The sequence below is a fragment of the Microtus oregoni genome, unplaced genomic scaffold (genome assembly GCF_018167655.1).
Source record: "Microtus oregoni isolate MIOR12 unplaced genomic scaffold, Mior012 000016F_ref0000370, whole genome shotgun sequence".
NCBI classification, from domain to species: domain Eukaryota; kingdom Metazoa; phylum Chordata; class Mammalia; order Rodentia; family Cricetidae; genus Microtus; species Microtus oregoni.
In genome coordinates this window covers 32,601,438-32,618,643 of record NW_024543075.1, presented here as the reverse complement: position 1 = coordinate 32,618,643, position 17,206 = coordinate 32,601,438, and the positions used below count along the sequence as shown (strand labels likewise).

General features: G+C 49.5%; 1 protein-coding gene across 1 annotated transcript in view; it reads left to right on the top strand.

Moving 5' to 3' along the window:
- Positions 1-16,388, top strand: part of Parva (parvin alpha) — a 153,979-nt gene extending 137,591 nt beyond the window's left edge. The window contains exons 8-13 of the mRNA XM_041666502.1: positions 2,186-2,205; positions 2,436-2,497; positions 2,941-3,009; positions 5,563-5,664; positions 6,702-6,774; positions 13,256-16,388. Coding sequence (XP_041522436.1) covers positions 2,186-2,205; positions 2,436-2,497; positions 2,941-3,009; positions 5,563-5,664; positions 6,702-6,774; positions 13,256-13,332 — 403 coding nt within the window. The 3' untranslated portion in view covers positions 13,333-16,388. The remainder of the gene's footprint in view (positions 1-2,185; positions 2,206-2,435; positions 2,498-2,940; positions 3,010-5,562; positions 5,665-6,701; positions 6,775-13,255) is intronic.
- The last annotated feature ends 818 nt before the right edge of the window (positions 16,389-17,206 follow it).

Here is a 17,206-nt window from a genome sequence, read left to right as displayed (position 1 = left end):
GAGGAATTAGCCATGATTGAAAATTCTAATTTTGTGGCACTCCAGGAAAAAAAAAAGTATACCCCTTAAAAAGCTAACCAGCATGAAATCGTCACGTGGCAAACACGGGGCCGATCTGAATTGTTAATCTTCAAAAGGATGCCGTTTTCTTTTTTCTTAAGTCTGATTTACTTGGTCACGTACCATGACCCAGAAAACCCTCTCTACCTTACAGATGTCTTTTGGGTTTTTTGGGTTGTTTTTGTTATCCTGTTTTATTTTTAGAAATTTGAAGATGAGGAAATATAAAAGGTTTGCCATGAGAGTGGGGAGAGATGGCTCAGTTGGCAAAGTGCTTGGCCCGCAAACGTGTGTGAGGACCTGCGTTCAGATCCTCAGCACCCATGTGAAAAGCCAGGCATGGCCATGTCCACCTGTTATCCCAGCCCTGGGGAGACAGACAGGAGGCTCCGGGACCCACTGACCAGCCAGCCCAACCAAATCAGCAAGCCCCAGGTTCAGTGAGAGACCCTGTCTCAAAACTAAGGTGGGATACACCGGATGTTGGCCTCTGGTCTCCATTTCTGTATTCTCCAGAGGAGTCAAATCTCTGCCTACAGAGACCATAGCGCAAGTGATTTCAAAAAGGCCTGGGAGTGGGAAGGGGTAAAGAGTAGCCCTTCCCAGGATGCTTGCTGTATGTCCTGGGGAGACCCCATCTTGAAATCTTCCCGTCACTACCAGGTCCATCCTGGTCACCAATAGTCACACAGCTTGCAGGGTACCAAATGTGTTTGGCATGGCTTTGAGGACTAAGAGGCAAAACCATCTCAGGTCCAGCTTCACTGGCCTATCCCATGAGGCCAGCTCTGTTCCTGCTGTTTCATCTTCTGGAAAAGAGAACGTACCAAAGAGGGGAGTGGGGGAGTGGCCTGGGAGAAGCTGCTGGCCCTATGGGGCTGGGGAGGGAAGGTTTAAGATTCTAACGCATCCTTTTCAGATGTGTGTTATGCTTTTTCTATCGTCCCCCTTTCTCTGCCACATAAGCACGGGTGAAGCCCTTCTAACAACAGCCCAGTATAGCTGGGGCAGCAGAGACTGCCCTCCACCCCAGGGCAATGGAGGACACTGCAGGCCTCTCCAGCCTCACCGTTCTGTGTAGGCAAACCACACACAGGTGGTCACTGAGTGGGTATCAGCTGTGCAAGTGAATGGAGCAGAGCCTAAAATTTTTAAGGATCAGAAATGTACTAAGAAAGGAAAGGGGGCCAGCAAGATGGCTCAGCAGATCAAGGGGTTTGCTCCCAATCCTGAGTTCAATTCCCCAGCACCCACGTGGTAGAGGGAAAGAACCAATTTTTGAAAGTTGTCCTCTCTCTCTCTCTTTCTCTCTCTCTCTCTCTCTCTCTCTCTCTCTCTCTCTCTCTCTCACACACACACACACACACACACACACACACATGCATTTTTTTTATGTCCAGGACATTTACTGTGCACTAGTCTTTCTAGATGCCAAATGCTCAGAGCACTATTTTCATTTTAGAAATTAAAAGATTCAGAGATCAGAGAGGTTCAAAAGCTTGCCTGGAGTTACACAGCATCAAAAAAGGGAGGAAGGAAGGGCCTCGGTAGAACTTAGTCTACAACTGTGTGGCCTGTCACCTGTCTCTGATCTTAGCTCTTAGAACATGACTGCTTCTCTGCCTATGAGTGAGGTTCTAGTCCCTGCCCTCTCTGAGAGTGACAGGTGTCACTTGAAGACATCACAGGATGGCCAGGAGCAAGGCAAAGCCAACCTCCAGGCAGCCAGCCACGAGTCTCGCTGGCCGCTCGGCTCGCCTGGCTAGGTGTTCTCAGGCTCTGTTACAGCGTTCTCTCTGAACTGCAGAGAAGGAGTGGGCACTCACACGCCGCTGAAGTAGATCTTGCGCTGACGGCAGTAACCTGCCTGAAAACGACATAGGAGTCTCCATAATTGGAGATGTCGTGGGACCAAATGCCAGAGAAGCTTTTTGAGCTTCTTGGCCAAGGCCAGACTGGCAGCAACAGGGAGGGTACAGCCTCACAGGAGAGGGAGCCATCTAAGGCCAGCCACATCATCTCTCTTTGTGTTGTTTGTTTGTTTTTTTTGATACAGGGTCTCATGTAGCCTGGGCTAGCCCCAAACTCAAACCTACTATATAACTCAATTTTTCTTTTCTTCCAGGGCCCTTTCTGGAAGACATGGTGAGTGTTGTATGCTTATCTGGCTCTGGTGGCCTCACTAGAACTAGCTGGTTCTGTCATCTGATGTGTCTGCCCCAACTTGGGGACACACTGGCCAGGTGGGGAGGGACAGCTTAGTGGCATGAAGAATACTTACTCTTAAGAATCAGCCAGAGATTCCATAGATAGCCAAGCACATGGCTTCCAGCAGCCCTGATCGGCACTGCATGGTGTGTGTTTCCCTGTTTCAGAGCGGGATGCCTTTGACACCCTGTTTGACCATGCACCAGACAAGCTCAACGTGGTAAAGAAGGTAGGCCTATGGCATCTGGGGGCAGCAGGGGCTAGAACTCCACAGTGCATGAAGAAACCCCAGCTTGCACTTGGGGTGTCCTGGACATCTTTCCCCTCTCTTGGTCACTGGTTAGTCACCTAGTGCCCTTCTGCTCCCAGCAGGATGCTTACCCTGTCTTTCCACCCACACCGATTCCAGCTTTCTCTGCTCCTCACACAGAATTCTTCATCTTCCTGGGTACCAAAGCAGGGATTGACAAGAGGAACCCAGCGGGTCATTTTGTCTCTGTCCTCCTTAGTTCCTCTTCTGCCCACCCTGACTCCAGATCAGATACTCTATTTGTCATCTGTCTCTCAGGGCTCCTGTTCCTTTCAGCCATGTGGGCTGCCTAATTAAGAGCCTCTTCCCCTGGCCCCAGGGCCCCGTCACACGTGAAGGTCTCCATCTCAATTCTCTTGTAGACCCTCATCACGTTCGTGAACAAGCATCTGAATAAACTAAACTTGGAGGTCACAGAACTGGAGACGCAGGTGAGTGACGGTTCCTGGGATCCAAAGCTTTCCAGGCGGAGGGGTAGAATGTAAGATATGAGCTGCTTAGGTGGACCAGATGGGATTTTTTTCCCCCAACTTTTTTAGAAAAGTTGCAGGAAAGAGTCCTGTCTATTCTGTAGACACAACACATGACCAAGCTCACTCCCTCCCCGCCTCTGAATAGCCCCCTCATGTCTCTTCAGAGAAAGTGCACTGTCCCAGTCACCACTGTCCACTGATTGATCGGATGCAGGCAGTTGTAGCGTCGGTACCCTATATTCATCTGTTTAGAGTGGGATTATGAAGTGATGTTGGCTGAATTGGAGCAACTAAGATGGGCCTGTCACATGGTTAAAGGACAGCCACCTTTAACCTGCCTTTCCCCTGGCCTGTGTTTAATGATCCCATCCTATCAGTCTCTTTTTAAACACAGCCCTTAACACTCATCCTTTCTTAGAAGGACATCAATGGGATTTTATCATTGTTTTATTCTTTGATAATTTCATTTGTGTGTATTTTGATCACCTATCCTCCCTTCCCAGCTCCTCCCAGACACCCCCACCCTCTTCTAATTTTATGTCCTCTTTTTTATTAATAACCTACTGAGTCCAGTTAGAGCTGCCCATATGCACCTGGGTGTAGGGTTAGCCGCTGGACCACAGCTCTGAAGAACACTGGCCCCTCTGCCACCAGCTGTCATCAGCTGCCGGTACTCCTCGGCTAGTGCTGCGGCATCCCAAGCCCCTCCTCCATCCAGGCTGTTCATTGTCCACCCAGAACTCCTGAGGACACTTTCTGGCGTCTGTCTTGTTAGCCCCACGGTGGTGGTAAAAGAGGTCACCAAGGTAGTATCTGCTGGATAGAACCTACTCTGACATTTTCTATCTTAGTACTTAATAACTAATCTGTAATTTGTATCCCCTAGCTCCCCCCACCACTCATTTCGAGTGAACTGCTGCTGACTGGCATTCAGTGAGCGTGAGCACCTCCTGTTGTCTATAGAGTCCACTCTGCCCTTCACCAAACTCTCTTCTTGTGTGTCTGAACTCTGGGACAATCTGGAACACTCTAGAAAAGCAGATAGAATGCTCTCTGGAGCTTCTCCTTGACTCAAGGCCAGGCCTGCTGTGCCAGAGGATGCTGCTTGGCGCTCTGGCTTCTGTCCACGGGTCCCACCCAGTAGAACCAGCCCAGCAGACAGGGCTGTCTTTCCCTCTGAGCAGATCATCCTAACCCTCCTGACTCACAGATTGGTTGCATTCCACCTTCACCTGCCCCAGCCACATCCAGACCCAGACTTCGTGGCTTTCCTCGCTGTAGAGAGCAGAGAGCTCTGCTTTCCAGGACCTACGCAGGTTCCACGGGATACCATTCAGAGGCCTCCTCTGCCTGGGGTGACCCAGAAGAGCACAGAGGAGCTAATCCGCTTCCTTCTGGGTCCTGTGTGTCCCCTGCATGATTCTAGGAAAACTAAGGAAGATGCTCCAGACCCAGACAGTAGAAGCCAACTTCATTTCATCCTCCAGTAGGGCGACTGTGGGAAGTGTAGCTTGCAAGCCCCTGCCATCTGTGGTCTACAGATGTGCGATGGCTCAGCGTTTTCTGCAGGTGCTAGGACAGCAGATAAGCATCTGATTGCGACATATCCGCTCACCTTAACCCTAAGTCCTTCAAATATGCACTTACCCCCAGACCGTCATTGCCCTGATCACCCAGGATACGTAGCTCGTCTCCATAGAACAAAGCACTCTGTACTTAGCCCTAGAGTTTGGTTCTTTGGCTCAGTTTCCCAACCGTAGTAGCTCTACTTCCCTGGAAGGGACCAGGTCTCAAACTCCTTTCCATGGTCCTTAATACAGTCTCTTTGGCCAGCACAAATCCCAATTGCTCTGTGGTTTTCCAGACAGAAGAAGCAATAATACTTAGTAAGTGTTACCTACGTACCAAGCGGCTCCCAAGTGTTTTATACACATCATGTATAGTCCTCATGCTAGCTCTGAAGAACAGACACCACACTGCTGCCCCCCTACTTTACAGGTGAGAAAAATGAGGTGCAAAGACAGTTCAGATCCCACAGCTAGCAAGCAGGACTAGAGTCAGAACCTGTGTTTTTAACAGCTGCACTGGCCTGCCTCTTAAATCCCAAGGAAGAGACAAGCAAGCAAGAGACCAGGCCCACCCAGTTCATGCCACCATGTTTTCTGTTCTAAAAGCAAAAGTACTGAAGACCTTCACATCACGGTTCTTGTCCGTCATCTGTCAATCTTCCTGATACCTCCTCTATACAATGGTGTCCCTTCTAATAGGCAGGGTGGTCTTCCCCTGCACCCCACTTTTCTCACCTATAAAGTAGAGGTCCAGCAGTTGGATGTCTATTCCACAGGATTAGTAAGCCAGGTAACACACAAGGCAGCTGCCACATTGCCTCCCCGGTGGAGGTCCCCACTCCAGCCACTGGCCTCGCCAGCCATCTGCCTACTGACATGGCCTTGAGTGGCTTGATGCTGGGTGATGAAGGAGGCTCATTCTGACACCTGGCTCTCCCTGCAGTTTGCAGATGGGGTCTACCTGGTGCTACTCATGGGGCTCCTGGAGGGCTACTTTGTACCCCTGCACAGCTTCTTCCTGACCCCAGACAGCTTTGAACAGAAGGTAAGGAGGATGGGCCTTGGGGAAACCCATCGCCCACATCTTATCTATACTGGGCCTGTCTAGAAAGAGATGGAAGTTGCCTTCTGACCAGGCCTTTGCTGGTTGAATGGAGCCTCTCTAATAATAACTGGGCTTGGCATGAACCAACCACCTGCAGCCTCTAGGCATACTGAGCACTGTTCTTTGCCTTTTGTGTGTCCCTGCTTCCCTAGCCTTGTGCTCCTGCAGACACAGAGCTGCCCTTGTTATGTCAGAGGTAGCGTGGAAGGTAGCTCCAGGGCCAGTCAGCCCTGAGGTCCATATACATATAATGTGTGTGTATGTATGTATAAGTGTCTGTGTACACATGTGTGTTTGGGTACCGTGGAGCCCAGAAAAGAGTATTGTATCTCCTAGAGCTGGCATTTGTGAGCCACATGGGTGCTAAGAACAAAACTCAGGCCTCTTAACTGTTGAGCCATCTTTCCAACCTCTGATTCTTTTCTATTTTGATAGAAGAAAGTGGAGCATTTGAGACACAGGTTGTACTGTAGCCCAGACTGGCCTGGAACTTGCATTATAGTGAAAACTGGTCTCAAACATACAGCAGTACAGTAGTGCATGTGTGCATGCTGCTAAAAAATCAGCTGAGATTCACCTCTGGGCCTTTCATAAGTTGGTTTGATTTGAGTGTATCCTGGTTCTGCAGCCCCTCAGGAGCAGCCATTATCCTACTTGACAAAACAAAAAGCATTTAGCCCAAGGCAGAGGTCCCCTTGAGCACGCCTTACCTTCTGACCCTAGCAAATGTAAGCCCTGTTATCCTTGAGTTTGAAGGCCTCGTCATTTGATGCAAGAATGGGGTGGGGCAGAAAGAGCCTCTTGGTAGTGGCTAAAGTCAGCATGGCTACTCTCAGCATGACCAGTCCCCTTCTATAGCCTCAGGCCCACAGCTATGGTGCTCAGCTCCTAAGCTTCCCAGGGACTGGTCCTAGGGTGCTGGGGTCCCAGGGTGCGGGATGTATGCAATGACATATCAACCGCGTCTGTCTTGCCAGGTCCTGAATGTCTCCTTTGCCTTTGAGCTCATGCAAGATGGAGGGCTGGAGAAGCCTAAACCCCGGCCAGAAGGTACTTAATTTCTTTGCCCTTCCCTGGGTCTGAGACAGTGGGGTGGGACCTTCATTTATGGAATCTGGGGGACAAATAAAGCAATCTCCCAGTATGTATGGCCAGTTGGTTCTAAAGCCCTCCAAGGACACTCAAGCCCCTTATGTAAGATGATTTGGTATGTACATAGAATCCAGGCACTCTCCTGCATGCATTTGGCCACCTGTGCACAGTTAACTGCATCTATTACCATATAAGTGTTACAGAAAGAGTTGTTATGTGACTTTGTTGAAGAAACAATGGCAAGGGAAAATTTTGACCTGTTCAGTACACATACAGTGTGTGTGTGTGTGTGTGTGTGTGTGTACCCATATACACACAAAGGCCAGAGAAAGGCGTCGAGGGTCTTCCTCTATCACTTTCCACTTTATTCCTTTGAGGCAGGGTCTCTTCCTAAGCCAGGAACTTTTGGGTTTGTTTTGTCTTATTTTCCCCAGTGAGGAACAGCAATCTTCCCACAGCGTGCAAGGCCACTCCCAGATTGCTGGGGATACGAACCCCGATCCTCATGGTTGTGCAGCATACACACATAACCACTGGGCCATCTCTCCAGCCCTGAAAACTTCTGGGAAATACTTTAGTCACACTGTTGTCTGAATGTACACACATGGAGCCCATGGATACAGAGGGTTGGCTGTGTGAGATAAGGGCCGAGCAGAAGAGAGTGATCGGGTACACGTGGACTGCTTATGCTTGGCTGTGTGTGCGCATGTTGGAGAGTGGGAGGCGTGTCACTGTTGGCCATTATCTTTGCGTCACTTGCTGCAGTGTTCCATGTAATCAGTGCTGTAGGGTTGACGCTGGCTGCAGATGATGCCTGTCACGTTGAGGAGGTCGGCAGCAGAGTCTTGTGCTTGCACATTCCTGCTCTCTGAAAGATGTGGGGATGAGCAGAGGTTGTGGCTTCTACCCTGTGTTGCTTTGTTGCCTTCAAGCCAAGGTCTGCCTCCCAGCCCCTGCACCCACAATGCTGGCACTTGTCTAGCCAGCCTGGAACCCTGTGCATCATTGTACACAGTAAAGGCAAGATCACCCCTGCCTTCAAGGCTCCTGCCACCAACCAGAGGAAGGAAAGCATCACTGGCTGGCTGCACATGTAGCGTGAGAATCCAGGTAGTGGTCGAGGCAGAACACAGCAGGAGGCTGTGTGGTTGAAGGAGGGGCCCTTTTCTGCCTGGGTACAGTAGGGGACAGTGCAATGGACCCAAGGACAGTCAGAACAGAACAGAAAGACTGGCAAGAACCATGATTGACATCAGGATGAAGGAATGAGCCACAGGCCCAGTCAGGGACAGGGACTTAAGTTTGTGGCTCTCGCTGGCCTGGATACCATCAGCTCCAGTGGACAAAGCTCGGTGCTTTGCTTCCTTTCATTCCCCCTTTGTCTCATTCGGTGGTCTCCTCTAGGGGAGGACCTCTGGGGTGAAGATGCCCCGGGAGCACTCTCCTGACAAAACAAGGTTCTCTAGCCTGTTGCCCTTACGGATGAGCTCTAACATCCTGCAGCAGCCCCAGCAGCTGACTTAGAGAGCACCAGCTTCACTTTCTTGTATTTTGGGTCGTGAGCCTAGCCTTTAATGGCTGAGCCATCTCTCCAGCCCCAGTTTCATTTGCTGTGGTTGGCTCCTCGAACTGCTTCATGGAAACTTCCAGCCTACGGACTGGAGAGACTTGTTCTGATATGTTGGTGTTTGGGCCTTTGTTTCCCTTTAGATGGGGAGAATTTCCCAGTGTAGTCTATAGGACTGTTTCGGTGTATAGAGAAGTTTAGAATGTGATTATTGACCCACTTAATCTGAAACTTCCCGAGCAATGGCAGCGGAAAAACACATGTATCTTATTTGTTGTTGCCCTGGGCATCGTGCCCATGCAGAAAATTTCCAGTGCATAAAGGGGGGCTGGAGTGGTGCTCTGTGAAGCTGAACTCTGTGAGCAGCAGATCCCAGCATTCCCTCTGGCTTCCGTGCTTTCACCTGGGCGATGTGGCACTGCAGACATTGTAATTGTTTTGAGGATGTCTCCAGAGCAGAACACCGTGGTGGAGGAATCTCTCTCATGGCAAAGATTCTGAGGCCAGGGCTCCTCAGAGCTCTGTAATCCCCATGAAACATCTCAGACTTCTGCCACCTGGGCTTCAGAGCCTCTCGGTGACAAGTCAAACTGAGGGTGAGCATCACATCCATAACCAACGGAGGGGCTGAAATACTGGGTGAGGAACCCCGTTACACAAGAAGCTAGGGTAGGAGGGCTGCGGGCTAAAGGCCTGTCTGGGATTTAGAGAGTGATTCCAGGCCAGCCTGGGCTACCTAGCTAGTTCAAGGCCACCCTGGGCAATTTAGTGAGACCCTGTCTCAAACTAACATGTAAAATGAAGCCTGGGGATATAGCTCAGTGGTAGAACACTGGTATAGGACCTCGGTTTAATATCCAGTACGGGTGAGAAAGGGAAGGAGGGAAGAGATGAGAGGAGGAAAATCAAGGAGGAGAAACAAGAAAAGGGAATATTGGTTTAAGGTTTGTTATTGGGGTGTATACATCCTCAGAAGCACGTTTTGCTGTTCCCACCATTCAGGTGGACTCATCATGAATATGCTCAAGATCCCAGTGTTGTACCCCGGCTGGGACTCAGGAGAAGTGCAGTGCAGTCGGAATCAAACTGGACAGCCAGCAGATGGGTGGCATTTGCAAACCACGGGGGATGTAGGGGTCTGCCAGCTGGGACAGGCTATGTGTGAGCATCAGCTGATGGCAGAGCAATTCCCTTGTCACCTCAACATGGGTGGGCTTAGTCTGTGCCCAAAAATGTGAACGCTTCCCCAGCCCCTTCCCCATAACCCTGGATTACAGTGTGCAGAGCTGACAGTGACAGCTTCCTCAAATTCTGGTCATTACAAAGGTATAGAGCCGTAGAAACCACAAGGGTAAATGGTCACAGCCATGTTGGAAACTGTCATTGATGTTGTTGGGTATCTCTAACACCTTGCATGGCAAGCAAAATATCACACGTGCTGAGAGTCCCATCCTGCATTTTAATCTATACACATTACCTTGGCAAAAGGAATGTGACAGACCCTTCAGATCATTCCAGGAGCCCCCACATCATCATAGTCATCCTGACGCGCTGTGAGAATGTCAGTGTGGTCGGGCATGAGGAAAGCTTGCCTGGCCATTGCCGCCTAGAAGGTGGAAAGGGTCTATAAGCTAGGGTGTGTGGGCAGACTCCATGGCGGAACAAAGCCAGAGGGAAGGGTTCTGCACTGAGTCATAGAAGCTAAGTCAGCACCTTGGTTACATCCCAGAGAGACTGATAGGGGACTTTTAACCCCCAGAACTGGCAGGTACTGGGAGGTGACAAATCTGTGTCGTAGGCCACCAGATCTGAGATTATTTGTTACATACAGTAGGAATAGGAAGGAAGCACACCCAGCGGCCCTACAGTTCCTCTCACAGGTATGCACCGCCACAGGCCAGGAGAGACATTGGTGGTGATGTTGTCCATCTGCTTCTGTGCAATGCAGAAATCCCACTACTTGTAATGTCCCATGCTGGGACGACAAAATTTCCCTAGAGCCCACATGGTAGAAGGACAGAACCTGCTCCCTAAAGTTGTCTTCTAATTTCCAATCCTACACACACAAATAGATGATGTAATAATAATAATAATAATAATAATAATAAGGTACTGTAATGTTTTCAACATGGGTAGCTCTTGAATAGGTGGTATCCCTGGTCCCTGGGAGAAGAGGAGCTGAGGAAGCCTTCCTAGGCCCAGGGCTGTTTTCTCTCTCCTGTTGACTCTGACTTGGTTCTCCTCAGCCTCAGCCTACTAGACAACCAGTGCTGATGGTTCTGACTCAGAGGCCCACAGTTCTGGCTTTTGTTCCCAGAGAGTGGTCCTGGACAGCCCACGCAGGCACACTGCGTGTGAGCTGCTCTTCTCACAAGTCATTCAACCAGGGCTCTGGCGGACTCTGCTTACATAGCACCAGGTCTCTGTAGATTCGCAGGCACCCACAGCCTTCCATCTGCTGAGATAGCTCAGTCTCTGGGTAGCCTGCTAATCTGCCTGGATCCGCTTGAATGGCCAGTCATCAGCTCTTTTGGTGAGAGCATATGCTAAGCAGTCGCCCCTTCATCCGTACATATACCTGATAGTGGTGACAGGGATCAACTCAGAGAGATTAAAGAAGCGGGCCTTCTCTAGGAATAGCAACCCCTGCTGCTCTACAATGTGCAAAGACGCAGCTGTCTGCAGTAATAGCGCTGTTAGTGAGCAGAGTGGGAAAACTGGAAGGAAACCGTGTGTGCTTTAGTTTGTGCTAGGCATTCTTCATAAAGTTGTTGCCTGGTTTTACCAGTAAGAAAATGGTCAGAGAAGTTGACCACGAGGATCTCACGGGGCAGTGGAGATGAGCATCAACCCCTCGTGGACATTAGGTTGAAATAAATCCTCCTATGCTGAGCATTAACTTTACCTGTCAACATCAGAGCCCACCTGACTTTAACAGGCACAGGCAGTTTAGAGTGGTTAAGAGCACTTCCAGCCCTTTCTAGAGGACCCGGATTTTGTTCCCAGCACCCACATCAGGCAGCACAAGCCTGTATAACTCAGCTCCAGGGCGTCTGATGCCTTCTTCTGGCTTCCATGGTCCCTGCATACATGCAGTATATGTTCAAGCATTTAGGTACACATACAAACGTTACAGAGAGGAGTGGGGTGAGAAAAGACGACTCCCCAGTATCCGTGTATACCTGCCTTACCAGAGCTATCCCAATGTGCACCCACAGCTTCCTGCTTCTGCCTGTTCACCATACTGTGAGCCCTTCCCCTACCTGTTCATAGCCCTGCATGAGTGGAAAGAATCAGCCCAAAGTCCATAAAGCTGCACTTGGAGGAGGTGATTCCAATGGGACTTGGGGAGACACAGACAAGATAGCACGACAAGGCTCTGCCACCAGCCAGAGTTTCTAATGGAGACTAAAATGGGGGCAAAAATGGAAACGTTGGGTTCCGTGTCTCTGCAGATGTCCCAGGAGCCCATTCTCTATCAGCAAGGGATTTGGGTGTGCATCTGGACACAGCTGGAGTAGAGCAGGGTTGGGTTGCAACCAAGACACCAGAATCAGACATGGGGGAACTCTAAGACAGTCTACAGCTTGGGACCCTCAGCTTGCAGCCATTGAGTGCTTGAGTCTGGGCTTCAGTATGCATGACTGTTGGAGCTGAAGCCACAGCCAAAAGAGCCTCAGGGCCAAGGGAACCCCCACCCAACCCACCAGGGGCTCGGACTTTCCACTCTTCCTGTCTTGATGGAATTTGGATCCTTTGGACCAGCACACGGCCTTCTCCCCAGTGGCTCTGTGCCATCTCTCTCATCTTGGAGCCCACGCAACCTATTGATTTTGGTCATGCTTGCCTCATGTGACCCACACACTTATACCTTTAAGTATCATTATTTTTTAAAATGACACAGGAGCAGAGATGACTCTCCAACCTAGGTCAAGAGAGGAGGAATGGAATTCTCCACATGCCCTGCGCCCTCCTTCCCATAGCTCAGACCTCTCCCTGCCCAGCTTCCCTCTCTCTAAGGGCACCTGCTGTCCTGACTTCTTCATCAGCAGCCCCTGCCACCCTTGTATTGTTTGGAGGGGTACGCCGTTCCATTTTTTGTGCGTATTCCTAGGTAGCAGGATTCCTTTTTAAAAGTCTCCCCTTGTTTGCTCTGGTGTTTTGTAGGATGGCCCGCTGAGTAAACACAGACGGGGGGAAGGTGGAGGAGAGTGCAGAGTAGGGGGGCACCCTGAGAAGTGGGTGGCTGGGAAGTAGGCGGATTAGTGGGTGGAAGGAAGGAAGAAGTTAGCACCCAGCCTCCCTCTGCCCTGTGCAGGCCTGTGCCCTATTTGGTGCCTCCCTTCTTGAAGGCCCCTCCATCTTACTCTGGATAGCTCAAGTGTGATTGTTGTCTTTGCCTTCTCCTCCCCCACTACCTTCCTCCTCCTCCTCTGCCTCCCAAGTGCTAGGATTCAAGGAGTGTGACACCACACCCTGCTCAAATGTCCCCGTCTTCACAAACACAGCACTGTGGTGAAGGTGGAGGCAGGGGAGAAGAGCCTTAGGGACAGATGAGGCCAGGCATAGCCAACGCCAACACCCTTCTCACCTGGAGCTGCTGTGTCCATAGTGAAGTCACACTCCTGGGTGACAGCCTTATTTCTATGGGGCTGAAACCCTAGACACTGGCCCCTTCTTCCCTTCTCGCTTGCTTGCTCTGAGTCCTTGCTACACACCTACTCGTCTGTCCACATGCGCCTGCCCCTGATGGCCGTGAGTCCCATCAGAGGACCACACTGGGCAGGTGCATGATGGATGATAGGGGGCCTTATTTGCCTACTTTTCCGAAGTGGACCACAGAAGCCACTGATGAGTTCTGTCTCTCCACAGACATTGTCAACTGTGACCTGAAATCCACGCTACGAGTGCTCTACAACCTCTTCACCAAGTACCGGAATGTGGAGTGAGGAGCTGGGCTGCCTACCGCTGCCCGGCCCCTTTCGCTGCAGGCCATCTGGACCAGCTTCCCAACTGCGTTGCCCTGCTTGCTCCTGTCTCTTGCTCTATGCTCTCCCACAAGCCCAGCGACCACCCAGAGATAGTGGACATTAAAAGCAGTAAGGAAATGGCCACTAACCCAGTGGGCTAAAATGTCTGTAGGCCCTGGGGACTTACCTAGTGGTGACTTGGGAAATTGTCCCCCATTCAAATTCAGGCCCTAGATGTCCCTACACTTGCTGTGGGCATCAGCACAGCCTAGAGACTGCCCCCCAGAGCACAGAAATAAAGGTCAGAGTTAGTCCCCACATTAAGGGAGGTTTCTGCTGTGCTCAAGTTCATTAGCCTCATGCTGCCATTAAAGGAGATATCATTCTCCCCTTTTATAGATGAGGAAAACTGAGGCTCAGAGGTTCACTACTCATTATCATGTATTTTTCCTCTTGGGGCAACTTACTGGTTAATAACTGGCCAATAACTGTTCAACTGTATTCCATTCTGTGTGTATCCTGAAGTGTGTACATGCTTGCCTTACTGGCATATATATACCCGCTTCCTCTTGCAGACAAGACACTATGGTTGCACCCTAGGGCAGGCCAGGTCAGGGCTGGGTGATTCGCACTAAAATTGCCAAATTGAATTTAACACAATTAATACCGTGTGTGTGTGGCAGGAGCCGCGTCCCTCAAATCCTTTGTACAAATGAAAATTACCCTTAATTCCTTCAGATTGGTAATAAGCCCACGCTCCAGTTGCAGGATGACATTTGGGAAGGGTTCTGTTTGGAATTAATAGAGTGCCCATTTCGCAGCCTTTTTGCTTGATTGCATGTAATGGATGTGCCCTATATTTTCCTGCAAAATAAGTACTCAATTCATTATCGTTAGGCAAATGTAGGGTATACTCGTGCATGACAGAGAGCTGGGCACAGACCTATTGGAGCATCCCCTGAGAAGTAGGGCTCATCAATGGGGACCCTTGAACTTTAAAAGAAAGAGACCTCATTTTGCCTTCTAATTGGTCATTTGGACCATTCTGGCTAAGTCTGCCCACATGCAATTACTGGCTAATTCTAGGCGAGGAAAATGTCAGTTTTTTAAACCAAAGCTCAGCATCTAGTCTCCTCTCTTGGGTGACTTAAGGGCTGGTTTGTATCTCCTCAGGCAAACCTGACTTGGAAGGAAAGTTTTGCTGGGCCAGTCTGCATCCAGGTCCAGTAGAGAAAACAAAGGGGCTGATGGGTAGATGGGGGGGGTCAGACCTAAGGGACAAGAAGTGGGGGTGGGAAGCTGGATATTATTAGTGTGCTTCGTGTGGGGGATATGCTCAGAGACAGCTGCAGTTACAGTCCCTGGACCTTGTGCTGTTCAATTGAGACGGCCTTGGGACAGTGACCTGTGCTACTGCTGTCCTCAGAAAACTCTCAGAAATATGCCAGGGCAATGCCAGCTTGGGGTGCCTCCTCCAGCAGTGGGTGACCACCTTGTCACTCCTTAGTTATGTTTCTCACTGCAACAAAATAGCCTGACAGAAGCATTTAAGGGAAGAAGGGCTTGTTTGGCTCTTGGTCTAAAGGCACAAGGCCTATCGCGGAAGACAGAGCATGACAGCAGGAGACACCGTGGTAGGAAGAGCATGCAGCCAGGCTTCCTCCCCTCACATCGTGTGAGAACAAGGCGAGAGCAGACAGGCAGTAGGGCTGAGCTATGAAACCCAAAGACCCTGCTCCAGCGACCTCTGCCTCCTAAAGGATTTCACAGTTTTCAAAACAGTGCCACCAACTGAGAACAAAATGAGCCTGTGGGGGACATTTTCCACATTCGAAATGAAACATCTAGTAAAGCCTTCCCTGGTTTGAGGGTTCGCCAAGATGGCTTTCCACAACATTCCAAGTGCTCTTGTTCCCTTTTGTACTGACCATCCAGGGCAGCTCAGAACCCAAAACCTGTAGACCCACTGTGCAGCATTTAGACCCATTGTGCTCCTCCCCGACTCTCTCATTGTGGGAATTGTTACTCTGCGCTGTGAACATCTAAGATGTGAAGGGAATTTTACTGTCTTACGTTGATCTGTGTGTACGAACAGAATTCTTTTTTGCATAACTAATGAAATACCATATTTTCATTAGGATTAATGTTGGTCTCCCGCTCTTTTAAATTCCTGGTAAAAAATTGAGAATAGCAGCTGCCTAGCCACTGAGGCAGAATGAGTGAGAGGCCTGCATCCACTGAGCACACTTCGCTCGTGGGACTGTGCCTTGCTGCTGTCCCCGATGTTCAAGCCGTTAGTACACAGTACCCTCCTGAGAGCACTCCTTTAGAGCCTCGTATTATCTACAGTAGGAAACCACACCAGAACTCAGGAGGTTTCTTACTAGCATGTCAGTGTACCCAACAACTGAGCATTGGGACTAAGGTCTTTGACTCAGTCCAAAGTCCCCAGGCTTGGGTCTGGTTTTACAACCCTGTCATCTCTGGAGATGGGTGTTTTCCTCTGGATTCTAGATCACGTACTTCAGACATGACTGAGATTTTGAAGGAGAAAAAGGCATCTTTACTATTAGTAACCAAACAGCCTTCTTCTCCTAGGAAAATGGAGAGAAGAAAGAACTGAGAGGAGAATCCTCCCAGCTCACAGTTTGAGGGTGCCAGGAGGGGAGGATGGAACGGTGTGCAGCAGGGTGTGAGGTCGGATGCAGGCAGGAAACAGAGATGAATGCTGGCGCTCGGTCTGCTGGTTTTCTACTTAGTCTGGGATCCCCAACCTATGGAGTGGCACCACCACAGTTAGGGTGAGTCTTCCCACCTCAATTAATCATCATTCTTAATAGTTGATACATAAGTAACACAGAATTCAAAAAGCAGGAATGATATCTGATAAAAAAAAAAAAGAAGCAAACCTAAGTATCCATCTCGCCTCTTCCCCATCAGCCTCCATCCTCCAAGGAGATGACTCTTTTGATCCATTTCTTCTGCATGATTCCAAAAATACTCTGTGCAAATAAAGCTGAATGTACATACAAAAATCTTTGCTGTGCTTTTTTCCAATACAGATATCCTGTTATATATACGTTCCTATGCATTGTTTTTCATTGTGTTAAATCTTGGAGATCGTCCTCCATGAGACATTGAACAATGTTTAAATCTTCTAAACTGTATCTCATAAAAATGGGAATCTGAGTGCATCATTCATGCAAAAGCATAGCTCTAGTCTGCACAAGGTAGGACGGAACCCCAGCCCAAGGCGGAAGCAGCATCCTCAGCACAGGACCGGCGGCCTCCTCCAGGAACTGAATTTTTCCAAGTCTTCCTTTGGAACATGATGGTAAATCATGTGTAATTTTTTTTTTTTTTGTGGCTGATGATCTGCAGTTGGGACCCAGAGTCTTATACATGTTAAACATCTTCTACTGCAGAGTCTCACACACGAGCACACTCGTGCACGCGCACACACACCCCAATTGTATATAATTTGATTAAGGTTTCATTTTTGTACGTAATTAGGTCAACTAATTGGCAATTGACTAAGAAAGCCTTTTAAAGGTTACTGCATCCCCTGCAATACTGTGCGGTCCAGCTGCCTGCCAGGCTACAAGAAAAGACACATCTCCCGTGTGAAGATGGACTGGACATACCCCAAGTCTCAGTGAACACTTCTTCATTGGCCGCTCACCAGTGCAGCCTTGAGTTGCTGGCAATTCCCAGCCGCTGCCATGGGGACTTTTTAATTATGAATCAGCATTGTCATTATCAGCTCATTTTGTTGTGGGTTGCTTGGTTAACCCTACAGAGGATATTGAAGCTTATTTACATCAACAGAATTCCAGGGCTGTAATTTTCCAAT